Source organism: Palaemon carinicauda, chromosome 3 (genome assembly GCF_036898095.1).
Source record: "Palaemon carinicauda isolate YSFRI2023 chromosome 3, ASM3689809v2, whole genome shotgun sequence".
Taxonomy (NCBI): domain Eukaryota; kingdom Metazoa; phylum Arthropoda; class Malacostraca; order Decapoda; family Palaemonidae; genus Palaemon; species Palaemon carinicauda.
Window position 1 is genome coordinate 145,905,293 of NC_090727.1, and position 22,968 is coordinate 145,928,260.

Consider the following 22,968-nt stretch of genomic DNA (forward strand, 5'->3'; position numbering starts at 1 on the left):
GGATCTTCAGAGTCGAGCTTTTCGGGCTTTTCCGTCGGCCCCAAGGATCTTCCAAGCCCTAGAATGCATCCAGAGCATGCTGAGAAGGAACCGATGCTCAGTCAGGTAGTGGATGAGTCTAACAGGGACACTTTCATCGCTGGCCCTGTTCATCGTGTTAGGGAGACTCCACCTCCGCCTCCTTCAGTATCATCTAGCTGCTCACTGGATAAAGGACATGACGCTAGAGACGGTCTCAGTTCCTGTTTCCGAAGAGAGGAGGCCTACTCTCGCGTGGTGTAAGAACAGCTTTCTTCTCAAGGAAGTCTACCTTTGGCTGTTCAGAAACCCGACCGCCGTCTCCTCTCGGACGCATCAGACACGGGCTGGGGTGCGACTTTGGACGGACAGGAATGCTCGGGAACATGGAATCAGGAGCAAAGGACACTTCACATCAATTGCAAGGAGTTGTTGGCGGTTCATCTGGCCTTGATAAACTTCAAGTCCCTCCAGCTTAACAAGGTGGTGGAGGTGGACTCTGACAACACCACAGCCTTGGCTTACATCTCCAAGCAGGGAGGGACTCATTCGTGGAAGTTGTTCTAGATCGCAAGGGACCTCCTCATCTGGTCAAAGATCGAAAGCTCACGCTGGTAACGAGGTTCATTCAGGGCGATATGAATGTCATGGCAGATCGCCTCAGCCGGAAGGGTCAGGTCATCCCCACAGAGTGGACCCTTCACAAGAATGTTTGCAGCAGACTTTGGGCCCTGTGGGGTCAGCCAACCATAGATCTGTTCGCTACCTCGATAACCTAGAGACTCCCGTTGTATTGTTCTCCGATTCCAGACCCAGCAGCAGTTCACGTGGATGCTTTTCTGCTGGATTGGTCCCATCTCGACCTGTATGCATTCCCGCCGTTCAAGATTGTCAACAGGGTACTTCAGAAGTTCTCCTCTCGCAAAGGGACACGGCTGACGTTGGTTGGCTTCGCTCTGGCCCGCGAGAGAATGATTCATAGAGGTACTACAATGGCTGGTCGACATTCCCAGGACTCTTCCTCTAGGAGTGAACCTTCTACGTCAACCTCACGTAAAGAAGGTACACCCAAACCTCCACGCTCTTCGTCTGACTGCCTTCAGACTTTCGAAAGACTCTCAAGAGCTAGGGACTTTTCGAAGGAGGCAGCCAGAGCGATTGCCAGAGCAAGGAGAACATCCACTCTCAGAGTCTATCAGTCTCAAGGGGAAGTCTTCCGAAGCTGGTACAAGGCCAATGCAGTTTCCTCAACCAGTACCACTGTAACCCAGATTGCTGACTTCCTGTTACATCTAAGGAACGTAAGATCCCTTTCAGCTCCTACGATCAAGGGTTACAGAAGTATGTTGGCAGCGGTTTTCCGCCACAGAGGCTTGGATCTTTCCACCAACAAAGATCTACAGGACCTCCCTAGGTCTTTTGAGACCTCAAAGGAACGTCGGTTGTCCACTCCAGGCTGGAATCTAGACGTGGTCCTAAGGTTCCTTATGTCATCAAGATTTGAACCTCTCCAATCAGCCTCTTTTTAGGACCTCACATTAAAAACTCTTTTCCTCGTGTGCTTGACAACAGCTAAAAGATTAAGTGAGATCCACGCCTTCAGCAGGAACATAGTTTTCACATCTGAAACGGCTACATGTTCCTTGCAGCTCGGTTTTTGCTAAAACGAGCTTCCTTCACGTCCTTGGCCTAAGTCGTTCGAGATCCCAAGCCTGTCCAACTTGGTGGGGAATGAACTGGAGAGAGTACTTTGCCCAGTTAGAGCTCTTAGGTACTATCTAAAAAGGTCTTAACCTTTACGAGGACATTCAGAAGCCTTATGGTGTGCTATCAAGAAGCCTTCTTTTCCAAGGTCTAAGAACTCAGTTTCTTACTATTCAGGCTTCTGATTAGGGAAGCACATTCTCATCTGAAGGAAGAAGACCTTGCTTTGCTGAAGGTAAGGACACATGAAGTGAGAGCTGTGGCTACTTCAGTGGCCTTCAAACAGAACCGTTCTCTGCAGAGTGTTATGGATGCAACCTATTGGAGAAGCAAGTCAGTGTTCGCATCATTCTATCTCAAAGATGTCCAGTCTCTTTACGAGTACTGCTACACCCTGGGACCATTCGTAGCAACGAATGCAGTAGTAGGCGGGGGCTCAGCCACTACATTCCCATAATCCCATAACCTTTTAACATTTCTCTTGAATACTTTTTATGGGTTGTACGGTCGGCTAAGAAGCCTTCCACATCCTTGTTGATTTGGCGGGTGGTCAATTCTTTCTTGAGAAGCGCCGAGGTTAAAGGTTGTGATGAGGTCCTTTAGTATGGGTTGCAGCCCTTGATACTTCAGCACCTTAGAGTTGTTCAGCCTCCTAAGAGGAACGCTGCGCTCAGTAAGGAAGACAAACTTATTAAAGGCAGAGTAATGGTTCAAGTCGACTTCCTTACCAGGTACTTATAATTTCATTGTTATTTTGAATAACTGATAATATGAAATACGGGATACTTAGCTTCTTGATATACATGTACACTGGTTTTCACCCACCTCCCTGGGTGTGAATCAGCTACATGATTATCGGGTAAGATTAATATTGAAAAATGTTATTTTCATTAGTAAAATAAATTTTTGAATATACTTACCCGATAATCATGATTTAATTGACCCACCCTTCCTCCCCATAGAGAACCAGTGGACCGAGGAAAAATTGAGGTGGTGTCAACAAGAAGTACTGCAGTACCTGGCCACAGGTGGCGCTGGTGAGTACACCCCCTCTTGTATAGCGATCGCTGGCGTATCCCTTCCGTAGAATTCTGTCGGGCAACGGAGTTGACAGCTACATGATTATCGGGTAAGTATATTCAAAAATTTATTTTACTAATGAAAATAACATTTTGTATTTCATTTTAGCAGTTATTCAAAATAACAAACATAAAATAAATAAGTACCTGGTAAGGAAGTCGACTTGAACAATTACTCTGCCTTTTTAAGTACGTCTTCCTTACGGAGCCTTGCGATCCTCTTAGGATGCTGAGCGACTCCTAGAATCTGAAGTATCAAGGGTTGCAACCCATACAACAGGACCTCATCAAAACCTCTAATCTAGGCGCTTCTCAAGAAATGACTTTGACCACCCGCCAAATCAAGTAGGATGCGAAAGGCTTCTTTGCCTTCCGGACAACCCAAAAACAATAATAAAACATTTCAAGAGAAAGATTAAAAAGGTTATGGAATTAGGGAATTGTAGTGGTTGAGCCCTCACCCACTACTGCACTCGTTGCTACGAATGGTCCCAGAGTGTAGCAGTTCTCGTAAAGAGACTGGACATTCTTAAGATAAAAAGACGCGAATACTGACTTGCTTTTCCAATAGGTTGCGTCGATTATACTTTGCAGAGATCTATTTTGTTTAAAGGCCACGGAAGTTGCGACAGCTCTAACTTCGTGTGTCCTTACCTTCAGCAAAGCTTGGTCTTCCTCATTCAGATGGGAATGAGCTTCTCGTATTAACAGTCTGATAAAATAGGATAAAGCATTCTTTGACATAGGCAAAGATGGATTCTTAACTGAACACCATAAAGCTTCAGACGGGCCTCGTAAAGGTTTTTAAATAGAACTTAAGAGCTCTTACAGGACATAAGACTCTTTCTAGTTCATTTCCAACCATACGATAAGTTTGGAATATCGAACGATATTGGTCAAGGCCGAGAAGGCAGCTCGTTTTTGGCTAGAAAACCAAGTTGTAGAACATGTAGCCGTTTCGGATGAGAATCCGATGTTCTTGCTGAAGGCATGAATCTCACTGACTCTTTTAGCTGTGGCTAAGCATATCAGGAAAAGAGTCTTTAAGGTGAGATCTTTCAGGGAGGCTGATTGTAGCGGCTCGAACCTGTCTGACATAAGGAATCTTAGTACCACGTCTAAATTCCAACCAGGTGTAACCAAACGACGCTCCTTCGTGGTCTCAAAAGACTTAAGGAGGTCCTGTAGATCTTTATTGTTGGAAAGATCTAAGCCTCTGTGACGGAAGACTGATGCCAACATGCTTCTGTAACCCTTGATAGTGGGAGCTGAAAGAGATCGTTCTTTCCTCAGATATAAGAGAAAGTCAGCTATTTGAGTTACAGAGGTACTGGTCGAGGATACGGATACTGACTTGCACCAGTTTCGGAAGATTCGATTGGTAGACTCTAAGGGTGGATGTTCTCCTTGCTCTAGCAATCGCTCTGGCTGCCTCCTTCGAAAAGCCTCTAGCTCTCGAGAGTCTTTCGATAGTCTGAAGGCAGTCAGACGAAGAGCGTGGAGGCCTTGGTGTACCTTCTTTACGCGTGGCTGACGTAGAAGGTCCACCCTTAGGGGAAGTGTTCTGGGAACGTCTACTAGCCATCGAAGTACCTCGGTGAACCATTCTCTCGCGGGCCAGAGGGAAGCAACTAGCGTCAACCTTGTCCCTTCGTGAGAGGCGAACTTCTGCAGTACCTTGTTGACAATCTTGAACGGAGGGAATGCATATAGATCTAGATGTGACCAATCTAGTAGAAAGGCATCTATATGAACTGCTGCTGGGTCCGGGATTGGTGAGCAAAATATTGGGAGCCTCTTGGTCATCGAGGTTGCGAAGAGATCTATGGTTGGCTGGCCCCAGGTGGCCCAAAGTCTCTTGCATACATCCTTGTGGAGGGTCCATTCTGTTGGAATTATTTGTCCCTTCCGACTGAGACAATCTGCCATGACATTCAAGTTGCCTTGGATGAACCTCGTTACTAGTGATATGTCTAGACCTTTTGACCAGGTGAGGAGGTCCCTTGCGATCTCGTACAATGTCAGAGAGTAGGTCCCTCCTTGCTTGGAGATGTACGCCAAAGCCGTGGTGTTGTCCGAGTTCACCTCCACCACTTTGCCTTGAAGGAGAGACCTGAAGCTTTTCCAGGTCAGACGTACTGCCAGTAGCTCCTTGCAGTTGAAATGCATTGTCCTTTGACTCGAGTTCCATAATCCCGAGCATTCCCTACCGTCTAATGTCGCACCCCAGCCTACGTCCGATGCGTCCGAGAAGAGAACGTGGTTGGGAGTCTGAACAGTCAGGGGAAGACCCTCTCTAAGGTTGATATAGTCCTTTCACCAAGTCAGACAAGACTTTATCTTTCCGGAAACCGGGATCGAGACTGCTTCTAGCGTCTTGTCCTTTTTCCAGTGAAAAGCTAGATGGTATAGAAGAGGACGGAGGTGTAGTCTTCCTAGTGATACAAATTGATCCACGGATGACAGTGTCCCTACCAGACTCATCCACAGCCTGACTGGGCAGCGTTCCTTCTTCAGCATCTTCTGGATGGATAGCAGGGCTGGGGGCTGATCGTCTTGTTCAGCAACGTCCTCATCAGAGGGTTCCTCATCCGAAACTGATGAGGAAACGGCAACGGAGAGGGCAACGTCTGACTCGCTGAATCCGGTCGCACTGGTGGATGCGTGACGGAGCCGGACGCAATATCATGGCACTGCTGCACAGTCTGTGAACTGTCAACAACCATGGGTGCGCGAGGAAGTACAGCGTCAACCCGAAACTGTCTAGACTGTCTGGGTTGTGCAGTCAACACCCTACCGGGTTGCTGAGGTTGACGCACTGCGTCACAACAAGTCACCTCTGCTGGTTGTTGAACGTCCTGAACGTCAACAACTACCTCCGAGCGTCGCTTAACGTCAACGTGCGACTGGCAACCCACACTGGGTCGCATCGGTGGAGGAACCACCTCAACTGGCAGATGCGAGTAGGTTACCTCAGCGTCAACAGGGCGCACAACCGACCGGTTGGAAGGTTGTTGGCCAGAAGGAGGAACCACCTCAACTGGCAGACGCGAATAGGTTACCTCAGCGTCAACAGGGCGCACAACCAACCGGTTGGAAGGTTGTTGGCCAGAAGGTTCTTCTCCGCATTTAAGTCCTCTATCAAGGACGCAAGCTTGGACTGCATGTCTTGCAGCAAAGCCCATTAGGGTCTACGGGAGCAGGTGTGGCAACAGACGGGGTTAGCGACTGAGGCGGAACCATTTACCATCCCTGAAAGCCTTGTTATGTGTGACATAATAGTACAGCAAAACTTCAAAGGCTCGACAAAAGTTGAGAAGTTGACCTGTAAACAACTTGGAGCGTCTCCTGGCTAGGCGCCAGGGCGAGTCTACCAGAATTGAGAAGTCTATCTGGGCAGAGGCATGAACTCCCAAGCCGAGAACTTCTCTCGTGTCCTATCAGACTCTCGCTCTATAAGCCAGTTTAAAAGAAGGGAAATCAAAGGCTGTATCCCTAAAACTCCTCCTGGTGCAAAAACCAGTCGCCTAGCCAACGTAACGCTCTCTAGGAGAGCGAGAGAGCACTAGCTTAAAAACAACGGCTTTGAAGTAGCTAGGCCTAGTGTAAGTTCTGACGTTTAGGCGAACGAGGAGCAGCAGTTACAAGATCCGGACGAAGATCCTTAAAAAATCATCATGATTTAATTAAAGTCCATAGGAGGCTAAGCAGCTTAAGGCTCCTCTCCAAATGACAGAGTCCTCAAGGGAATATCAGTAGGAGGGAGAACAGCACTTTCTCATCTACAGGAACCTTATCCGATAAAAGCTAGGTTATCTCAGTGAGTCTCTCACTGGTGCATTAGTAGCAGACCAGAAGGCAACGTCATGTAACTGCTTGACAGTCTGTGAACTGTCAACAACTGAACTGTCAACCACAACAGGTGCGTGAGGACATACAGTGTTCACTCGAGACTGCTTTGACTGTCTATACTGAGCAGTCAAAACAACTCTTGAATGCGGAGGTTGACGCACCGCGTCAAAACAAAACAACTTAGACTGTTGTTGTACCTCGCGAACGTCAACGGAAGGTTCCGTGCGTTACTGAACGTCAACATGCGGCTGGCAGGGTACACTGGAACGCATGGGTGGCGGGACTCTCTCAGCTGGAGTGCGGCAGAAGGTCGCCTCAGCGTCCACAGGACGCACAACCGTGTTGGTTGTAGGCTAGAGGTTGGTGCAGTGTCAACCTTCTCCGCACGAAAGTCCCGCATCAATGACGTTAACTGAGACTGCATGGTCTGCAGCAAAGACCACTAGGGTCTACAGGAGCAGGTGCGGTAACAGATGGTGTGACTGCCTGATGCGGTACCGCTTTGCCTCTCTTAGGAGGTGAGCAGTCGTCGGAAGACTGCAGCGAGTCCGAACTGACCCAATGGCTACAACTGGGCCGTTGGACTTGCGCGGAAGGGACCGACTTGCGCTTAATAAGCTGGGAGACCTTGGTCCATGGTTTCTTACGAGAAACCTCTTCCGCAGACGAGAAATAAATGGGCTCTCTCGTCTTTGTGTGGGTGGGGCGATCTTGGGTAGATACGCCCGAAACCACGGAGGGAAACGTCTGTTCGTTGATCAAGGCCTGACGAACCCATAAGTCGTTCGACATTACTTCTCCCCTGGGCTTGGGAGCTTGCAAGAGGTCCCGGACTAGGTGAACGACAGGCACGAACAGACGAACCCTCGGACGCAACACTGTAACACTTTGCGCATATAACTTTATCACTTCGATTTTCTGTTTTGCACTTATTTCACTGAAATCGAAACTTTTACTGATTTCTACCTGAAACACGCAATTCTACCCTTCATTAAAAGGTAGTAATTGCGAAATCAGTCGTATAATGCAGCTCATTAATACTAGCAAAAAACAGAAAACATATATAAAGATAAAAAATTCAGTGGCTGGGAAAGAGACTAAACACTAGTTCAAATAAACTACGTTTACAATCTCTCACCGCACATAGCCTGGGGACAAGAATAAAACCCTAGAAACGTTTTACCTTCTTCCCCGTACAGCGACTAGGGAGGAGAGTACACGAGAACAACGTTACCCGCTTGAACGGAACGTTTTCTCTCCTCTCTCTCCCTCCGTCTCTATCTCTCTCTCTCTTTCTCTCTTGATTTCGCACCTAAGAGAAGAGCCCAATTATATATCGTCAAAAAAAAATGTTATTTGACTAAAGGAAAAAACTGAAAGGTTTTCCAAATAAAAAGTTCCTTTAATTTAGAATTTAAAACATTTAAGCTATGAAAGAAAGAACGAAACGTCAGAATCGATTTACTCTTACTGCAAAGTGAAACCGTGATACACTCTCTCTCTATCGTAACGATAGAGCACATGTTGAACGTCCTGAACGTCAACAACTGCGTAGTCTAAAAAACTAAACGTTAGTTCATCTTTGAAAACAGTACGAAGACTATCAAAGAAATTCTTTCATAAAACATTAAATTTAAAAAGTTTTAAATTCTTTAAAGGCTAAATACGATATAACGGGCTCAACGTTGATTAACTTCGGTTCCAAGTTAGGACCGCCTACTATCAGGAAAGGTTGCATATAAACAAAACATTAAAATTTATTTTTATATGTTTATAATAAATGGAAAGTTAATCGAAGAGGCCTAATAAAGGCGGAGAGATATAAAATATATAGATCTATAACGTGTTAAGCAAAATTACTAAAAACCTAAACACACTTCCGTCTAAGGGAAGGGTCGGCCATTTAAAAGTGAAAGAGAGTCCATACTCTCTTTGTCACCATAATTAAATTATCCAAAACGAGTTCAAGTTTTGAGATGAAGATAAAACACCTGCATAGCGAAAGCTCAAAACTAGAATAGTGTACTTCACCAAATAGTTGTGAAAACAAATCCAGTTAGTAACAGCGTATTAGTAGGTCTTGCCGGTAGCCCGACAGAGAGAAAATTGGTTCTTTGTTTACTTGAAGTACTAAGTACCTGCTCGACAGATGGCGCTGTTGATGTACACCCCCACCTGCATAGCGATTGCTGGCGTATTTTGACCGTAGGTTTTTCTGTCGAGCAACAGAGTTGCAGCTTATATGATCACCGGCTAAGTTTAATATTGAAAAATACAAATTACTTTCAAATTTGTCATTTCGATAATTAAATGTATTATTTGAATAATTTACTTACCTGGTAGTCATTTAATTCCCTCCTTCCCTCCCTCCCCACTATTAGCTGTGGCAATAGCATTTTTTAGTTGTACAGGACTACAGTATGAAAACTCCATTTATAAGTTCTCGGGATGTAATGGCCTATTTGTTTGTTCTCCCAGTGGCACCACTTATCAGGAGGGGGAGATGGGAGAGAGAGAGAGAGGGCCAGAATTCTTTTCTTTTTGTTGAATGACTGGAAATGCGTGGCATCAGTGGTTTAAAGCATGATGACTACCAGGGAAGTATTTAGGTAATAAATTTTACTATTAAAATTTTGTTTTTTTAATGTTATTTCTTATGGATATGTATTTCATTTTCCAGACATGGGCTATGATTTTGGGCGCTTTCGGGAATTTATGAAAAGAAACATGGTAATTGTTATTATGGTTCCTGTAATAGTTGGGTTTCATTATGGATGGCAAAAATTGCAAGAAAACGAGAAGTTTGTTCCGAAGAGACTAAAACGAGATTTGCCTGTAATTGAGGTGAGTTATATATGCATGATATACCTAAAGAAATAAGTGTTGTGCTTAATTGTCTAAGATTGATAGACATGAGGTGAGATAAAACATTCAGATTACACTATTGGTTATTTGACAAATATTATTAGATATCTAAGGAATGATCTTCCTAATCGGGTGGTTGAATCAGTAGAACTTCAAAAGTTCAAAGTTGGAGCAAATGCTTTTTTTTGACCAGGCGGACATGAGTCATAGTTTATTTATGACATATTTGTTTTTGATGTTGTTAATAGTTTATATATGACATGTCTGTTTTGACGTTGTTACTTATTTTAGAATGATTTATTGTTAATTTGTTCTCTTCATTTATTTATTTCCTTATTTCCTTTCCTCACTGGGCTATTTTTCCCTGTTGGAGCCCCGGGGCTTATAGCATCTTGCTTTTCCAACTAGGGTTGTAGCTTGGATAGTAATAATAATAATAATAATAATAAGCCTTATTTTGTAGTAGCCATTGCTTATGACTGAAAGGTTAGGTAAGGTCATGAATGAATTTAGGTAGGGTTTGATAATTTACGCTCACTGGTATTACATGTGCACTTTTAAGGGGTGATGTTTAGTTGAAGTATCTCACTTACGTAGCTACTGATTGTTAGATGAATAATATCATTGTAAAGGCATCACTCGGTTGGGAATATACAAAAGTTGGCTTTTCAAAATTCTTGTAAACCACTGATAGACACCATAATTATTCAACATATGTAAATAAAAGATTTAATTTTTGTAGATTATAGCCTTTTTTTGTATATTTAATAAGATCATTGAGGGTAATAATCATAATCTTTATGAATGTTTCTTATTGTGATCATTAGTATGGATACCATAAAGTAAGATTAAGTGGTTATCTTCTTTCCTACATTACTATTATGTTTGTAAATCCTTCTTAAGTAACTTTTGAAAAATGTATATTCACTATTGAGAACTGTGAAGAAAAAGAGTATAACCAGAAGGTGGGAAGAAGATAACCACTACCTAACTAGTGAGGAATATCATCATCATTATCATCTCCTCCTACGCTTATTGATGCAAAGTGCCTCAGTGAGGAATATAGTCGGATAAAAAGAGAAACAATGAGAATGGGAACGATAGCAAAGGGAGAAGCCAGGAGAGAGTGGTATAAGATGATGGGAACACTGGAGGGAAAAAAATGATCTACATAATTGCAGAAGTGAGAAGAAAAGACAGACAGTATGTAAAAGAGGTTGGAAATTATAGAAGAGGAAAATGGAAATATTTGATAAAAGAAGAGGAAGTCAAGAGAAGATGGAAAAACTATTTTTCACTACTATTAACCACATTCTGTGTGCAAAGAACTGGAAAATATTCCTCCAGTAGAAGGACCAATAGCATACGTGAGAGATAGTGAAGACGAAAATGCTATAAAGAACGGAAAAGTCAATAAAGTTGTAGTAAAATTAGAGGTAACAATAGAAATGGTTAAGGCATTGGGAAAATTAGGCAAAGAGTGAGTACACTATTTGAAAATGTCTTGGATATAGAGGAAATACAAAAGGACTGGGAAGATAGTTGAATGAGTAAATTGCACAGTATAAATAAAAAGATGACCTGTTAAGCTGTGGGAACTATAAAGGTATAAAACATTTGGAGCATTATTCAAGATATTAGAAATAGTAGAAGGAAGGTTGAGGTGATAGATATACAGTATATAAGCAGCAGTTTAGATTTATGAAAGGAAAGTGTGCGCACCAGTGTGTGTGTACCAAGTTGTTTTTCTTTTTCATATTGGTTTCTTCCACACTCAATATTTTTTTTCTTATATTTCAGGGAGCAAAATATTTAGAAGGTGAATTGAAATCTACTCTTGGCTTGAAGAAAGAGTAAAGTAAGCAGTCGATTTTAGAAATTGTATATACTGTACTATAATTTAGTTTTCAGGTAAGCTTAACATAATTTTAGTTTATCGTGAATGTTTTTCTAATGAAGACAATTATTTCTGTTACGTTATATTTATGAGTAAATTGTAAATCATATTTGTTCCAACACAGATACAAACCCTTGTCTTTTCATAGGAGTAATTATCTGTATAGCTGAAATTCGGCTGTGGAAATTTATGACGAGTTGTTACTGGCAAGTGGTGGGGAAGCTTCGCTCACCACCATCACACTGAGTAGCTACTTTGGTTTTAGCCAAGGAAGCCTACAAATATACTTCTGGCACCCTCAACTGCCTGATTTGATTTAATTTTCCTTTAGATTTTTATTAATAACTTTGCAGTTTTTCTGATTGCTGTAGCTGACTTCCAGTTTCTGCGTACCTATTGATACACTTTAGTTCCTTTTCAACACCATTCCTGCTGTTTTTACCCTCACGACTGAGGACTAGTGACAGTGGTTTACTTTGTTCTGAGGGAAGAAATATCGTTACACTGTCGATAGGAGAATTTCAAGTTATTCCTTCACCTGTAGCATCTTCATCTTTTAGTGCCAGCAGCAGATCTATGCATTCATCGGACTGCCACTCGGAAAAAAAGTCACTGACCTTTTTTCTCATTTTGAATTATTAGTCTTTCATGGCTGATCGATAGGAGTTCTACATGCGTGATTCTTATCGTTTCTCTTCCCGTGGGAGAGACAGTTGCCCAATCCTTCATTGAGAACAAAGAAAGAGACAATGATAATACAGTATGCTCCTTTTTGTGTGCCACCTCACCTGTTCACTCATGCCCATTAGCGTGATACTGTGTACAATACTAGCATGCTACTGCCTCATGTGTTTGTAATCACACACACTTACAGGAGAGTCACCCCACCTTTTTGCGATTGTACACACCTAAGGGAGTGCCATCTCAACTTTAGCAATTGCTCACTATCTCACCTGTTTGTGAGAGTGCACTCTTTATGGAGTGCCAACTCATTGAAATAATTCTCTCCTACATGAGTCTCCTCACCTGCTTGTTATTGCTCCACCTCACCTGCTGTCAGTAGCGCCACCTCACCTGCCGTGAGTAGCGCCACCTCACCTGCTGTCAGTAGCGCCACCTCACCTGCTGTCAGTAGCGCCACTTCACATGCTGTCAGTAGCGCCACTTCACATGCTTTCAAAAGCCCCACCTTACCTGCTCGTGATCACACGCTCTTACAGAAGCATCACTTTGCATTTTGAAGATTGCACATGCTCTTCATTTCATCCGCGTGTTGTTGATGTTGAACGTTCTCTTGCTTGTGTGTGCACGCTCATTCTTATAAGCAGTCACTCGTTCAGACGCCTACTCCTAAGAGGGTGGCTCTTGTGTAGTCTAATGTGTTCACTGTACATTTACCATGCATTCTTCAGATTTTTCTCCTGTTCCTGATCGCATATACTTTTCAGAGCTTTCTCACTCTTCAATTGATGAGTAGTGGCTGACGTTTAGTATCCACTTATTCTTATGAGCATACACCTGTTCACAGGCACTCTCCTACGAGAGCGCATACTTTTGACATGAATGCATCACTGATGGTGTGCGATCTCCTCTTAGCACACATTCATTGGTCTAAGGACATTCACATGCTCTCATGCACTCATCTGTTGGCTGAACCTGGGACTGATCGATATTCTGATCTTGATGTTGCACCTGTTTTCCCTCACATGCTCTACAGCTGGTACCCGATTACACCGAACTCCCTACTGTTCACACACCACTTTTGGAGAGAATTCTTCTGAACTACAAGCTCCTGTAGATAACACCTCCCTGTTAGCGCTCATTCATCAGTTCACTCGCACACACTCCTGTAGATTCACATTGTCTTTTCATGCACAATATTAAGGGTTAGTGCACTCTACAGTCAGCACACTTCCATGCTCCCATGTTGGAGCATGTTAGCCAATTAATGCCTGGTCATCACCATGCACTCTTTTGTGTGTTTGTAACCAAGAAGAATAGTACACACCTAGAGTGTATCTAACATTCCACTCGGAGTAAAAGGACATCATGTACTAAGAAAAATGGTGGTACGTACCAAGAGGAGTGGTATGTACCAGGACTAGAGGAATGATACTATGGAAGAGAAAGAAAATGGCAAATTTTGATCTTGTTGGATAGATGTTGATAGTTAGCTAGTTTTTAGTAAGTAGGAATAATAAGTTTTACTGTTGATATTCTGCTAATGTACAGTATATGATAGCAATTGTTGGTGGCAAACTTAGTTAATTGTTCCACTTGAAAAAATTACAGAATTATTGTTTAAATTATGGCAAATACTGTACAATATAAGAAAACAGTTTGCCTAATGGTGATGAAGAACACGAAACACTATGAAGATAGTGAATGGCCAGAAAAATACCAAGAAAGAGAAAGTATGTAAAATCACTAAAATATTCAAATTACAGTTCAAAGTAGAAGTGACAAACCATGTATCCTTCAAATTACAGTAAAGAAAATTAATGAATGAGATTAGCACAGTCCTACCTTCGGTGGTCAATACTGAGCTCTCAATGCTGAAAAGATAATACCAAAAGTGGAGGAAAAGTAGAATTATAGTATATATGAAGAACTAGAGAACATTACATGTTGGAATGTTGCTAACAACTACAAAGCATAGATTTTGCTAAATAGATAATTGAGTACAGTGCTGTATCTATTTTAGAAGAAATTAATGAATAAAGAATAATGAACTAAAGAAAAAATATTTTAAGTTTTTCTTTATTTTTTTAATGATTTATTCATTTATTCATTTCTTTATTTCATTTTATTTCAGTGGCTTATTTATTTTAATAAATTTGGATAGGCCAAATATGAGAAATAAAAGAATTAAATTTGTTTAGCAATACAGTACAATACTAAAATAATACAATAGGATAAAATGATTTAACCATCTCTTTAATGCATTTCATCGTCGTCGGCGCCCACTCGTGTCCGAGTATTGGGTTCTGTCGTTAGCCATCAGCCTCCTATCTATGGGGTGGGTGCTTATGCCTGATGTGGCTGTTAAGTCCTAGTCTGTGGTGGAAGAGTCTCGGACAGTGTTCACAAGGAAGGGTAGGTGGTGGGCGGGGCTGTTCTAATCGCTCTCTCCTTCTTCTCCTCCTAGCCTCCTCATTTTGTCTCCTCCTCTCCTCGAAGTCCACGGTGCCATGGTGTACTGTACTCCTCCAGGTTTTCCTGTCCCTGGCTGTTTCTTCCCATGAGGAAGGATCGATGTCAGTTAGAGCCAGGGTGCGCTTTAGTTGATCTTTATAGCGCATTTTCGGGGCTCCTCGTGGTCTGGTGCCCTGGGTCAGTTCTCCGTAGAATATTTTCTTTGGGAGCCTAGATGGCTCCATCCTATGCACGTGTCCTATCCAGCGGAGGCGGTGGTGGATGATGGTGGCCTCCACGCTGGACAGCGAGGCACGTTCTAAGACTTCAATGTTGGTGGTGTGGCTCTCCCAGGGGATTTTCAAGATCTGCCTCAGTTTCATTTGTTGGAAGCGTTCTAGGTTTTTAAGATCGTTACTATATAGCGTCCATGTTTCACATACATACAGGAGCGTGGAGAGGACTACTGCCCTGAACACCATTATTTTGGTGGTCATTGTCAGTGCGTGGTTGTTAAATACGCGGCGGTTGAGTCGGTCAAAGGCGGAGTGGGCTGCCCTGATCCTGTTCTCCACGTCCTTTTTGCTTGTGGGAGCTGATGTTAGGATGCTCCCTAGGTAGGAGAACTGGTCCACCTGTTCTAACGGTTGGTCATTCACTGTGGTATTGAAGTTGGGGAGCATCAGTCCTGGTGGATGTTGGACGAGGGTCTTGGTTTTGTCGGAGTTGACTTGCATCCCAAAGCGTTCGTAGGCAGAGTTGTATGCATCAGCTAACGACTCCAGGTCCTCTGCCGTCTGACCTGGGGTGGCATTGTCGTCAGCATACTGCAGTTCTCGCACTGCACACAAGGTGGTCTTGGTTCTGGCGTGGAGTCTAGCGAGGTTGAAAGCGCCTCCATCCATGCGGAAACGTAGGTCGACTGAGGGTGTGTCTGGGGGAATCTCGTTGAGCATTGCTGCGGTGTATAGCGAGAAACACGTCGGGGCCAGAACACAGCCCTGCTTCAGGCCGCCGTTGATGGGGAATGGGTCTGAAAGAGAGTTCTGGTGGCAGACTCTCCCAACCATTCCGTCATGGAGGGCACGCACCAGCTTGACAAAATCGGGTGGGCAGCCATATCTTTTGAGGACAGCCCACATGGCAGGTCGAGGTACTTTGTCGAAGGCCTTTTTCAAATCCCAGAAGATGAACATTATGGGCTGTTGTTGTTCGAGGCTCTTCTCTTGTAGTTGTCGCGCACAGAAGATCATGTCTATGGTCCCGCGGGAAGGTCGAAAGCCGCACTGGGACTCTGGCAAGACGTCTTCTGCAAGAATAAGGAGGCGGTCAAGGAGAATACGAGCGAAAATCTTACTCGCGATGCTTAGTAGTGATATTCCCCGGTAGTTGTTACAGTTCTCCCTGTCTCCCTTCTTGAAGATGGTAGTGATGTTTGCATTGTGGAAGTTACTGGGGGTGGTCTTGGTCTCCCATATTTTCAGTATAAGGAGCATCAAACGGTTCCTCAAGCCGGGGCCACCGTGAGTGAGGAGCTCCAACGGGATGTTGTCTGGCCCTGGGGCTTTGCCGGGCTTCATGCGCTGCAGGGCCTTGTTAAAGTCATGGATGGAGGGTGGTAGTGCCATCCAGTGACGGACGGGATGCTGCGGGGTCATTCGCAGGAGATCGTCTGGGGTGTCTGCTTGGTCATTGAGGAGGTTCTCAAAGTGAGACCTCCACCTGGCCAGGATGCCCTCGCTGTCGGTGATGGTCGTGGCCCCATCCGCGTCCTTCAGGCTGCCCACTGATGACCGTGTGGGACCGAATATTTCTTTTGTTGCTGCATAGAAGCTGCGCAGGTCACGTTGGTCAGCGAAACTCTGTATTTCTGCAGCTTTTCTTTGCCACCAGGTGTTCTGGGCTTCACGGATACCTCTTTGGCAACCAGCTTCAGCCACCTTGTGAGCACATTTGTTAGCTGCTGTTGGTTGGTTTTCCAAAGTCAGGCGTGCTTGTCGTTTGGTTTCAATGAGAAGAGAGATGGTAGCATCATTCTCATCAAACCAATCCTGCCGTTTCTTGGTGGTGAAGCCTAGTGTTTCCTCCGCGGCACGGGCCATGGCGTTTCTGAGGGTGGTCCAGTGGTGCTCGACAGTGGCCTGACCCACAGGGTCTGCGAGGTATTGTTCGCAGGCCTCCTTGTAGTTCTGTGCCACCTGTGGGTTGCGGAGCTTACTACAATCAAAGCGTTGGTGTGGTACGCTGTCAGGTGCCCTTCTGGGTGGTCGTAGGGTCGTCACGGAGAGTCGGGAGATGAGGAGTCTGTGGTCCGTCCAGCAGTCGTCCGCTCCGGGCATGGATCGGGTGATGCGGACGTCTCCTCGGTCTCTGGCTCTGGTCAGGACGTAGTCCAGGGTGTACCAGTGTTTAGACCGTGGGTGTCTCCATGTGGTCTTTTGTCGCTTTGGTAACTGGAAGATGGTGTTGGTTACCACAAGTTGGTGTTCTGCACACAGACCCAGTAGGAGTTGGCCATTGGCGTTGCAATATAATGCCATGGCGGCCGATGATTCCCTCCCACAGGCGATGGTCTTTGCCTACTCGGGCATTAAAGTCGCCAAGCACAACGAGCTTGTCATTGGCGGGCACTGCCTGGATGGTGCGGTCGAGCTGGGTGTAGAAGGCAGCTTTGTTATCATCGGTTGAGGTCATAGTCGGGGCGTAGACAGAGATCAGGGTGAGATGTCTGTCCCGCGTGATGGGGATGCGGACAGTCATCAGGCGCTCACTGATGGCCTTGGGAGCGAGGTTGTGCTGCTGCACTAGCTGGGAACGGATGGCGAAGCCGACACCGTGGATGCGAGGCTCCTCTAGGGCCTTGCCTTTCCAGAAGATGGTATAGCCTGTTCCAGCTTCCCTGATGTTGCCCTCTTCGGGTAGTCTGGTCTCGCTAAGAGCCGCCACATCAACATTGAAGCGGGCTAGCTCCTTGCAGACGAGGGCTGTACGTCGTTCCGGGCGGTTGGTGTTCGTCACGTCTTGAAGGGTGCGGATGTTCCACGCACCTAAGGTTAATATTTTTTTCTTGTTATTTCGACCGCATTAGTGGGATGTCCGCCAGCCGCGGTGAGCTGACCAGACGGGTTTGCCGTGTCCGATGTTTACCCCACCTTTTCTAGGGGCCTCCCCATGTGGGGTGGGCTGCGGTGTCCTCAATAGGCCAGCCCAGTCACGAGTCCAGCTGCCGAACTCTGGTGTCACGGCACCGTCACCAGAGAGCGACTGAATCTTAGACTCGCCGCCTGAGTGCAGTCGTGGGCTAAGGGCTTCCAGCTATCCAGGCCTGCCCCCTTCACCCACAGTGCTGTCGCCTCAGGACTTGCTGGTGGTGGTGATGATGATGATGGTGAGAAAGAGATGAAGAAGGGTGGAGGAAACGACAGAATGCCAGTAGCTAGGTATATTGTTTTGGGTGGTCGTGGCTTTGCAACGGCCACGCACACACACTTGGCCCACATCATTTTCACCGCGGCTCAAGACATATGAGACAGGCGGCTTCTCCGATGTTGGTTGCATCGGGCTGCCGGGTTCTTGTTATGTCAAGGCCCGCCTTGTTGCCTGCCCGACAGGCATTGCCCTCTTCCGCCGGTGCTGGGAAGCTCCGCCGTTGGGGTCTTGTTTGGTTTGATTTTGGAGTTTTCCTTCTCCTAGCCTTTGCCTATCTTAAAATAAAGGAGAAGGCCTATAGGGGTCCAGTCTTGGTCTGGTCTCTCAGAACTGGCCTTAGCGGTATGGTTGAGCCTGCCAGGGTGGATAAACTACCCCTCCGCCATTGCCCAGCCCATCATTGGGACACTCAAGCCCCTCTACTGCAGCAAAGTGCTGGACCTTCAGAGGGGCATGCATTTCATAATTGTATGTCAAACCCCACAATTTTTCTAGCGGCTCTCATCAATAAAACCGCTGTACTTTATTTAAAATGCCTTCATCATCCCTGAAGTATTTCATATGTTTTTGATTGGGGCATTGCCAGCATTCAGTTGTTCATAATACACATCATGTCCTTTTTGAATTCTCAACGAATTTCCACATAACTGGATGATTCATTCGTAGTTCTGCATATATTTTTCAGTGTGTAGCTTCAGCGTGTTTGGGTGGTCGGTCCTCACCAAATATTGTTTGACTATGCATAGTCCACATTTTTTTTTTTAAGAAAAAGTGGTGAGCGTCGCCCATGTCCACGTCTCAGTGGTCTTCCTACATAATTTTCTTCGACCTGATTCATTAATCGCTGAAGTTTTTATAATGAGTATTCCACCAAAGCATTGATGTAGACATTAATGTGGGAAACTGAGACAAAAGATGAGGCATTGAACATATTAGCATTTACAGGGAAGTCGGGATCATTAATATACAAAAGTTGTAGTCCCAGGTGTTCCAGATGCTTATGAATATTATGTGTAAGATTAAAGAAAAAAAATTTCAGCTCCACTCCAGGAAAAATTATCCCATTTGGCATTTAAATTAAGAAAATTTGGATGAGCAGAATATAATTGATTTCTTTTTCTGGGTAATTTTTATTTTTTCATGGCATCTGAAGTTGATAGTGCTGCCAGAGAAGTTTGAGGATTGTCCTCAATGCAAACATATATAATTGATGACGGCATTTCTAAAGTGTCCTCAGCTTTATGATTAATGTGTTTTTTTTTTTTTTATCTTACCAACTACAACTGATGAAGCACCATGAGAATGTCCATTTACTTCTTTCATTACCTCATGGTTTTTAATGTGAATGTGGCCTTTGTGCTCATTCTTTAATTCGTATCTCCAAAACTTGATACTGTAGAAGAATTGTTTTTGCTACATTTGTCAAACACACATATATGTACTGTATATCTGTCATATGAAAATTTTGGCTTGTCTTTCTTACTTAAAATGTTTTAAGCCATTTCTGGTATCGGCTGTATGAAGAAATATAAATGCATTAGAATTTTCCAGTAGGTTTGCAAGGGCACCAGCCAACTGTTAAGATACTACCGCTAGAGAGTTATTGGATCCTTTGACTGGCTAGACAGTAATGCATTGGATCCCTCTCTCTGGTTACAGCTCATTTTTCTTTGCGGACACACACACCAAATACAGTAGTCTGGCCTATTCTTTAAACATTCTCGTCTTTCCTCATACACCGGACAGCACTGAAATTACCAAACACTTCTTTGCTCAAGGGGCTAATTACTGTACTGTGATAGTTCAGTGGCTACTTTCTTCTTGGTAAGGGTAGAAGAGAGACTTTTAGCTATGGTAAGCAGCTCTTCTTGGAGAAGGACACCCCAAAATCAAACCATTGTTTTCTTATCTTGAGTAGTGCCATAACCTGTGAACCATGGTCTTCCACTGTCTTGGGTTAGAGTACTCTTGCTTGAGGGTACACTCAATCACACTATTCTATCTTATTTTTTCTTCCTCTTGTTTTTTTTTAAATGGTGTGTTGGGCAGGCTTAATAGAAGGGCTATGGATGCCTGTTGGTTTATCAAGAGGTTTTTTCCTTATCTGATTCTATTTCTTCTCAAAACCATCCTTACTGTCCTTCCTTCAGTTGAAATGGTTATCCTGAAGGGTATTTAGCCTTGCATGGTGTATCAGCTCCTTTCTGTTGACCAGTTTTTCTGACTCTTTTTCTACAGTCTGGGTTTGATCAATCATTTTATTTATATTTCTTTAAAACAGACTGTTTTTGTTATAATTTTTGTTAATTTAGTTGTTAAGTATGATGTATCATTTTTATTATCATTAATTCTTATGTTTTCTGGAGACAATGAACGAAATCCAGGACCAGTACCTCCTAGATTTTGTCAATGTCGTCTTCTGTAGTGCAGTATTTGTGGTCTACATGCAAATATTCAAGACCTTACAGGTGCATCTAGACAGTATGATATTCTTTTGTGCTCAGAAACTTTGGTTTCTAATATGAAACACGCATCTGAACTCCTTATAACTGGTTTTAAGAAGCCAATAATGTTGAAACGAGATGCCATCCCTAGGGCCAGGGAAATGGCAGTGTATATTAAGACTTAGTACCCTGCTTCTCATAAGTCTTGCTATGAATGTGGATGTCATGAGATTCAGGTAATAAAAGTATGTGGTTGGCATAACAACTTCTATTTGTGTTCAATCTATCGTAATCCAGACATGGATGATTCTATCTTCGATTATCTTCTTACCATTATGGCTAAGATACAAGAAGATGATAGAAAGACCTCTTTTGTCTTTGTTTGTGATTTCAATGCTCCCCATAGGGAGTGGTTAAGTTCGGTTTCTCCTACCGATCACCGTGGCCTAAGAGCTTTAGACTTTGCCTCTGAATCAGGCTGTGAGTAAATCATAAGTGAGGCTACTCATAGGTCTGGAAACTGCTTGGACCTCGTATACACTGACTCCCTTGGCTTTATAACAAGTAAGGTTAGTTCTCCAGTTGGGACATTTGATCATGCCTTGATTTCATTAGTAGTGAAGACTGAGTAGCCTGTTCTTGATGTATCATACTCTTGTAAGATTTATATGAAATCTCAAGCAGACTGGAATGGGATTTTGCATGATCTTTTGGGCTTGAATTGGTCACAATTGTATTGTAGTGTTGATCCTGTTGTCCCTTTGAATGAGAATCTAGTCAACATAATTGATAGGCGTATCCCTTCTTGTGTGCTAAGGTACCAAGTGAAGGACAAATCATGGTTCAATGATAATTGTCGACGTTCTTATTTGGAGAAGCAGGAGGCCTATCATCTTTGGAAGGGTAACAGATCAGATTTTTTACCTGGAATAACTATACTCAGCTTAGAGCTTTTGCTCAGTGAGTCTATGCTTCAACTGAAAAGGAATACAATCTAACCATAAAAGAAACCCTTTCGGGTAAAACCCAGGAGCATAAGTGGTGGACTACCCTTAAATCTGCACTCTTTGGTGTAGATGTAATGGTTCCTCCTTTACTTGAACCAGATGCCTCAGTCACTCACTGTCCAAAGGAAAAGGCAACCCTTTTGGCTGATGTGTTTGACATTAAGCAGAGTAATGAGAAACTCGAACTTCCTCATTCCTGTTTTCCTGAGGCTAAACTAACTAGTCTAGCTTTTTGATCTTGTGAAATTAAAGCTCTGTTGACAGACCTTGATGCTTATGGAGGTGTAGACCCAAATGGTATTTTTCCATTGTTTTTTATAAAGACTGCAGATTACTTAGCTCCAAAGTTATCTGTTATTTTGTGCAAGTTAGCAAGAAGAGGAGCTTTTAGCACTTGTTGGAGAATTGGTAATGTTACTCCACTATATAAATGTGTTTGTGGTAGATCAAGTCCAGCTGATTACCGCCCAATTTCCATAATTCCTATATTATCTAAAGTGTTTGAACGTCTTTTGGCAGAACGTCTTAATAGGTTTGCTGAAGGTAATCATCTGTTCCCAAGTTTGCAATTTAGTGTTCGTAAAGGCCTTGGAACATGTGATGCCCTTCTAACAATCTCCAATGCTGTACAGAAATCCCTTGATTATGGTCAGGAAGTTTGTATGATTGGCCTTGATTTTAGTGCTGCCCTTTGACCGTGTTAATCATGAGGCCCTTGTTTTCAAACTCAAACATTTGGAATGGGTGGGTCGTTTCTGAGCATTATTATTGAATTTTTAAGTAAAAGATCTCAAAAAGTTGTTGTTGATGGTCACCATAGTGAGTATAGGAATGTGATATCTGGTCTTCCACAGGGTAGTGTTCTTGGCCCATTACTTTTCATCTTATATACACATGACATGTGGTTTGTCCTTGAAAACAAACTTGTTACATATGCAGATGATGTTACTCTCCTTGCATCAATTCCATCTCTGAATGTAGATCTTGGGTTTCTCAATCCCTTAATAGAGATCTAGCTAAAATTAGTGCATGGTGCAAATTATGGGGTATGAAGTTGAATCCTAACAAAACTCAAAGTATGATTGTAAGTAGGTCAAGGACAGGGGCTCTTCAACATCCGGATCTCAGCATTGATAATGTTTCTTTAAATTTATATGACTCTTAAAATTTTAGGTGTAATTCTTGACAGCCAATTTACTTTTGAGAAACACATTAGATCTTTGTCTTCTTCAATTGCACAAAAGATTGGCTTATTGGGAAAGTCTTTTAAGATTTTCGGTGATCAATCTATTCTGAAGTGTTTTAATTCCTTCATTCTACCTTGTTTCGAGTATTGTTCTCCTGTCTGGTCTTCAGCTGCTGATTCTCATCTTGATTTGTTGTACAGGAACTTACGGTCGATCAAATTTCTTATTCCTGATCTAGATGTTAATCTTTGGCACCATTGTTCAATTAGTTCATTATGCATGTTGCATAAGATTTTTCATAATTCTGACCATCCTTTACATTCAGATCTTCCTGGACAGTTCCATCCTGTT

At 43.5% G+C, this 22,968-nt stretch overlaps 2 protein-coding genes across 2 annotated transcripts in view; both read left to right on the top strand.

Moving 5' to 3' along the window:
- Positions 1-11,375, top strand: part of LOC137634592 (probable RNA-directed DNA polymerase from transposon BS) — a 62,459-nt gene extending 51,084 nt beyond the window's left edge. The window contains exons 3-4 of the mRNA XM_068367047.1: positions 9,334-9,497; positions 11,319-11,375. Of these exons, the coding sequence (XP_068223148.1) occupies positions 9,334-9,497; positions 11,319-11,375 (221 nt within the window). The remainder of the gene's footprint in view (positions 1-9,333; positions 9,498-11,318) is intronic.
- Positions 1-22,968, top strand: part of LOC137638596 (molecular chaperone MKKS-like) — an 84,441-nt gene that overhangs the window by 33,713 nt on the left and 27,760 nt on the right. The window contains exons 2-3 of the mRNA XM_068370807.1: positions 9,334-9,497; positions 11,319-11,429. The gene's annotated coding sequence lies outside the window, so the exon portion shown is untranslated. The remainder of the gene's footprint in view (positions 1-9,333; positions 9,498-11,318; positions 11,430-22,968) is intronic.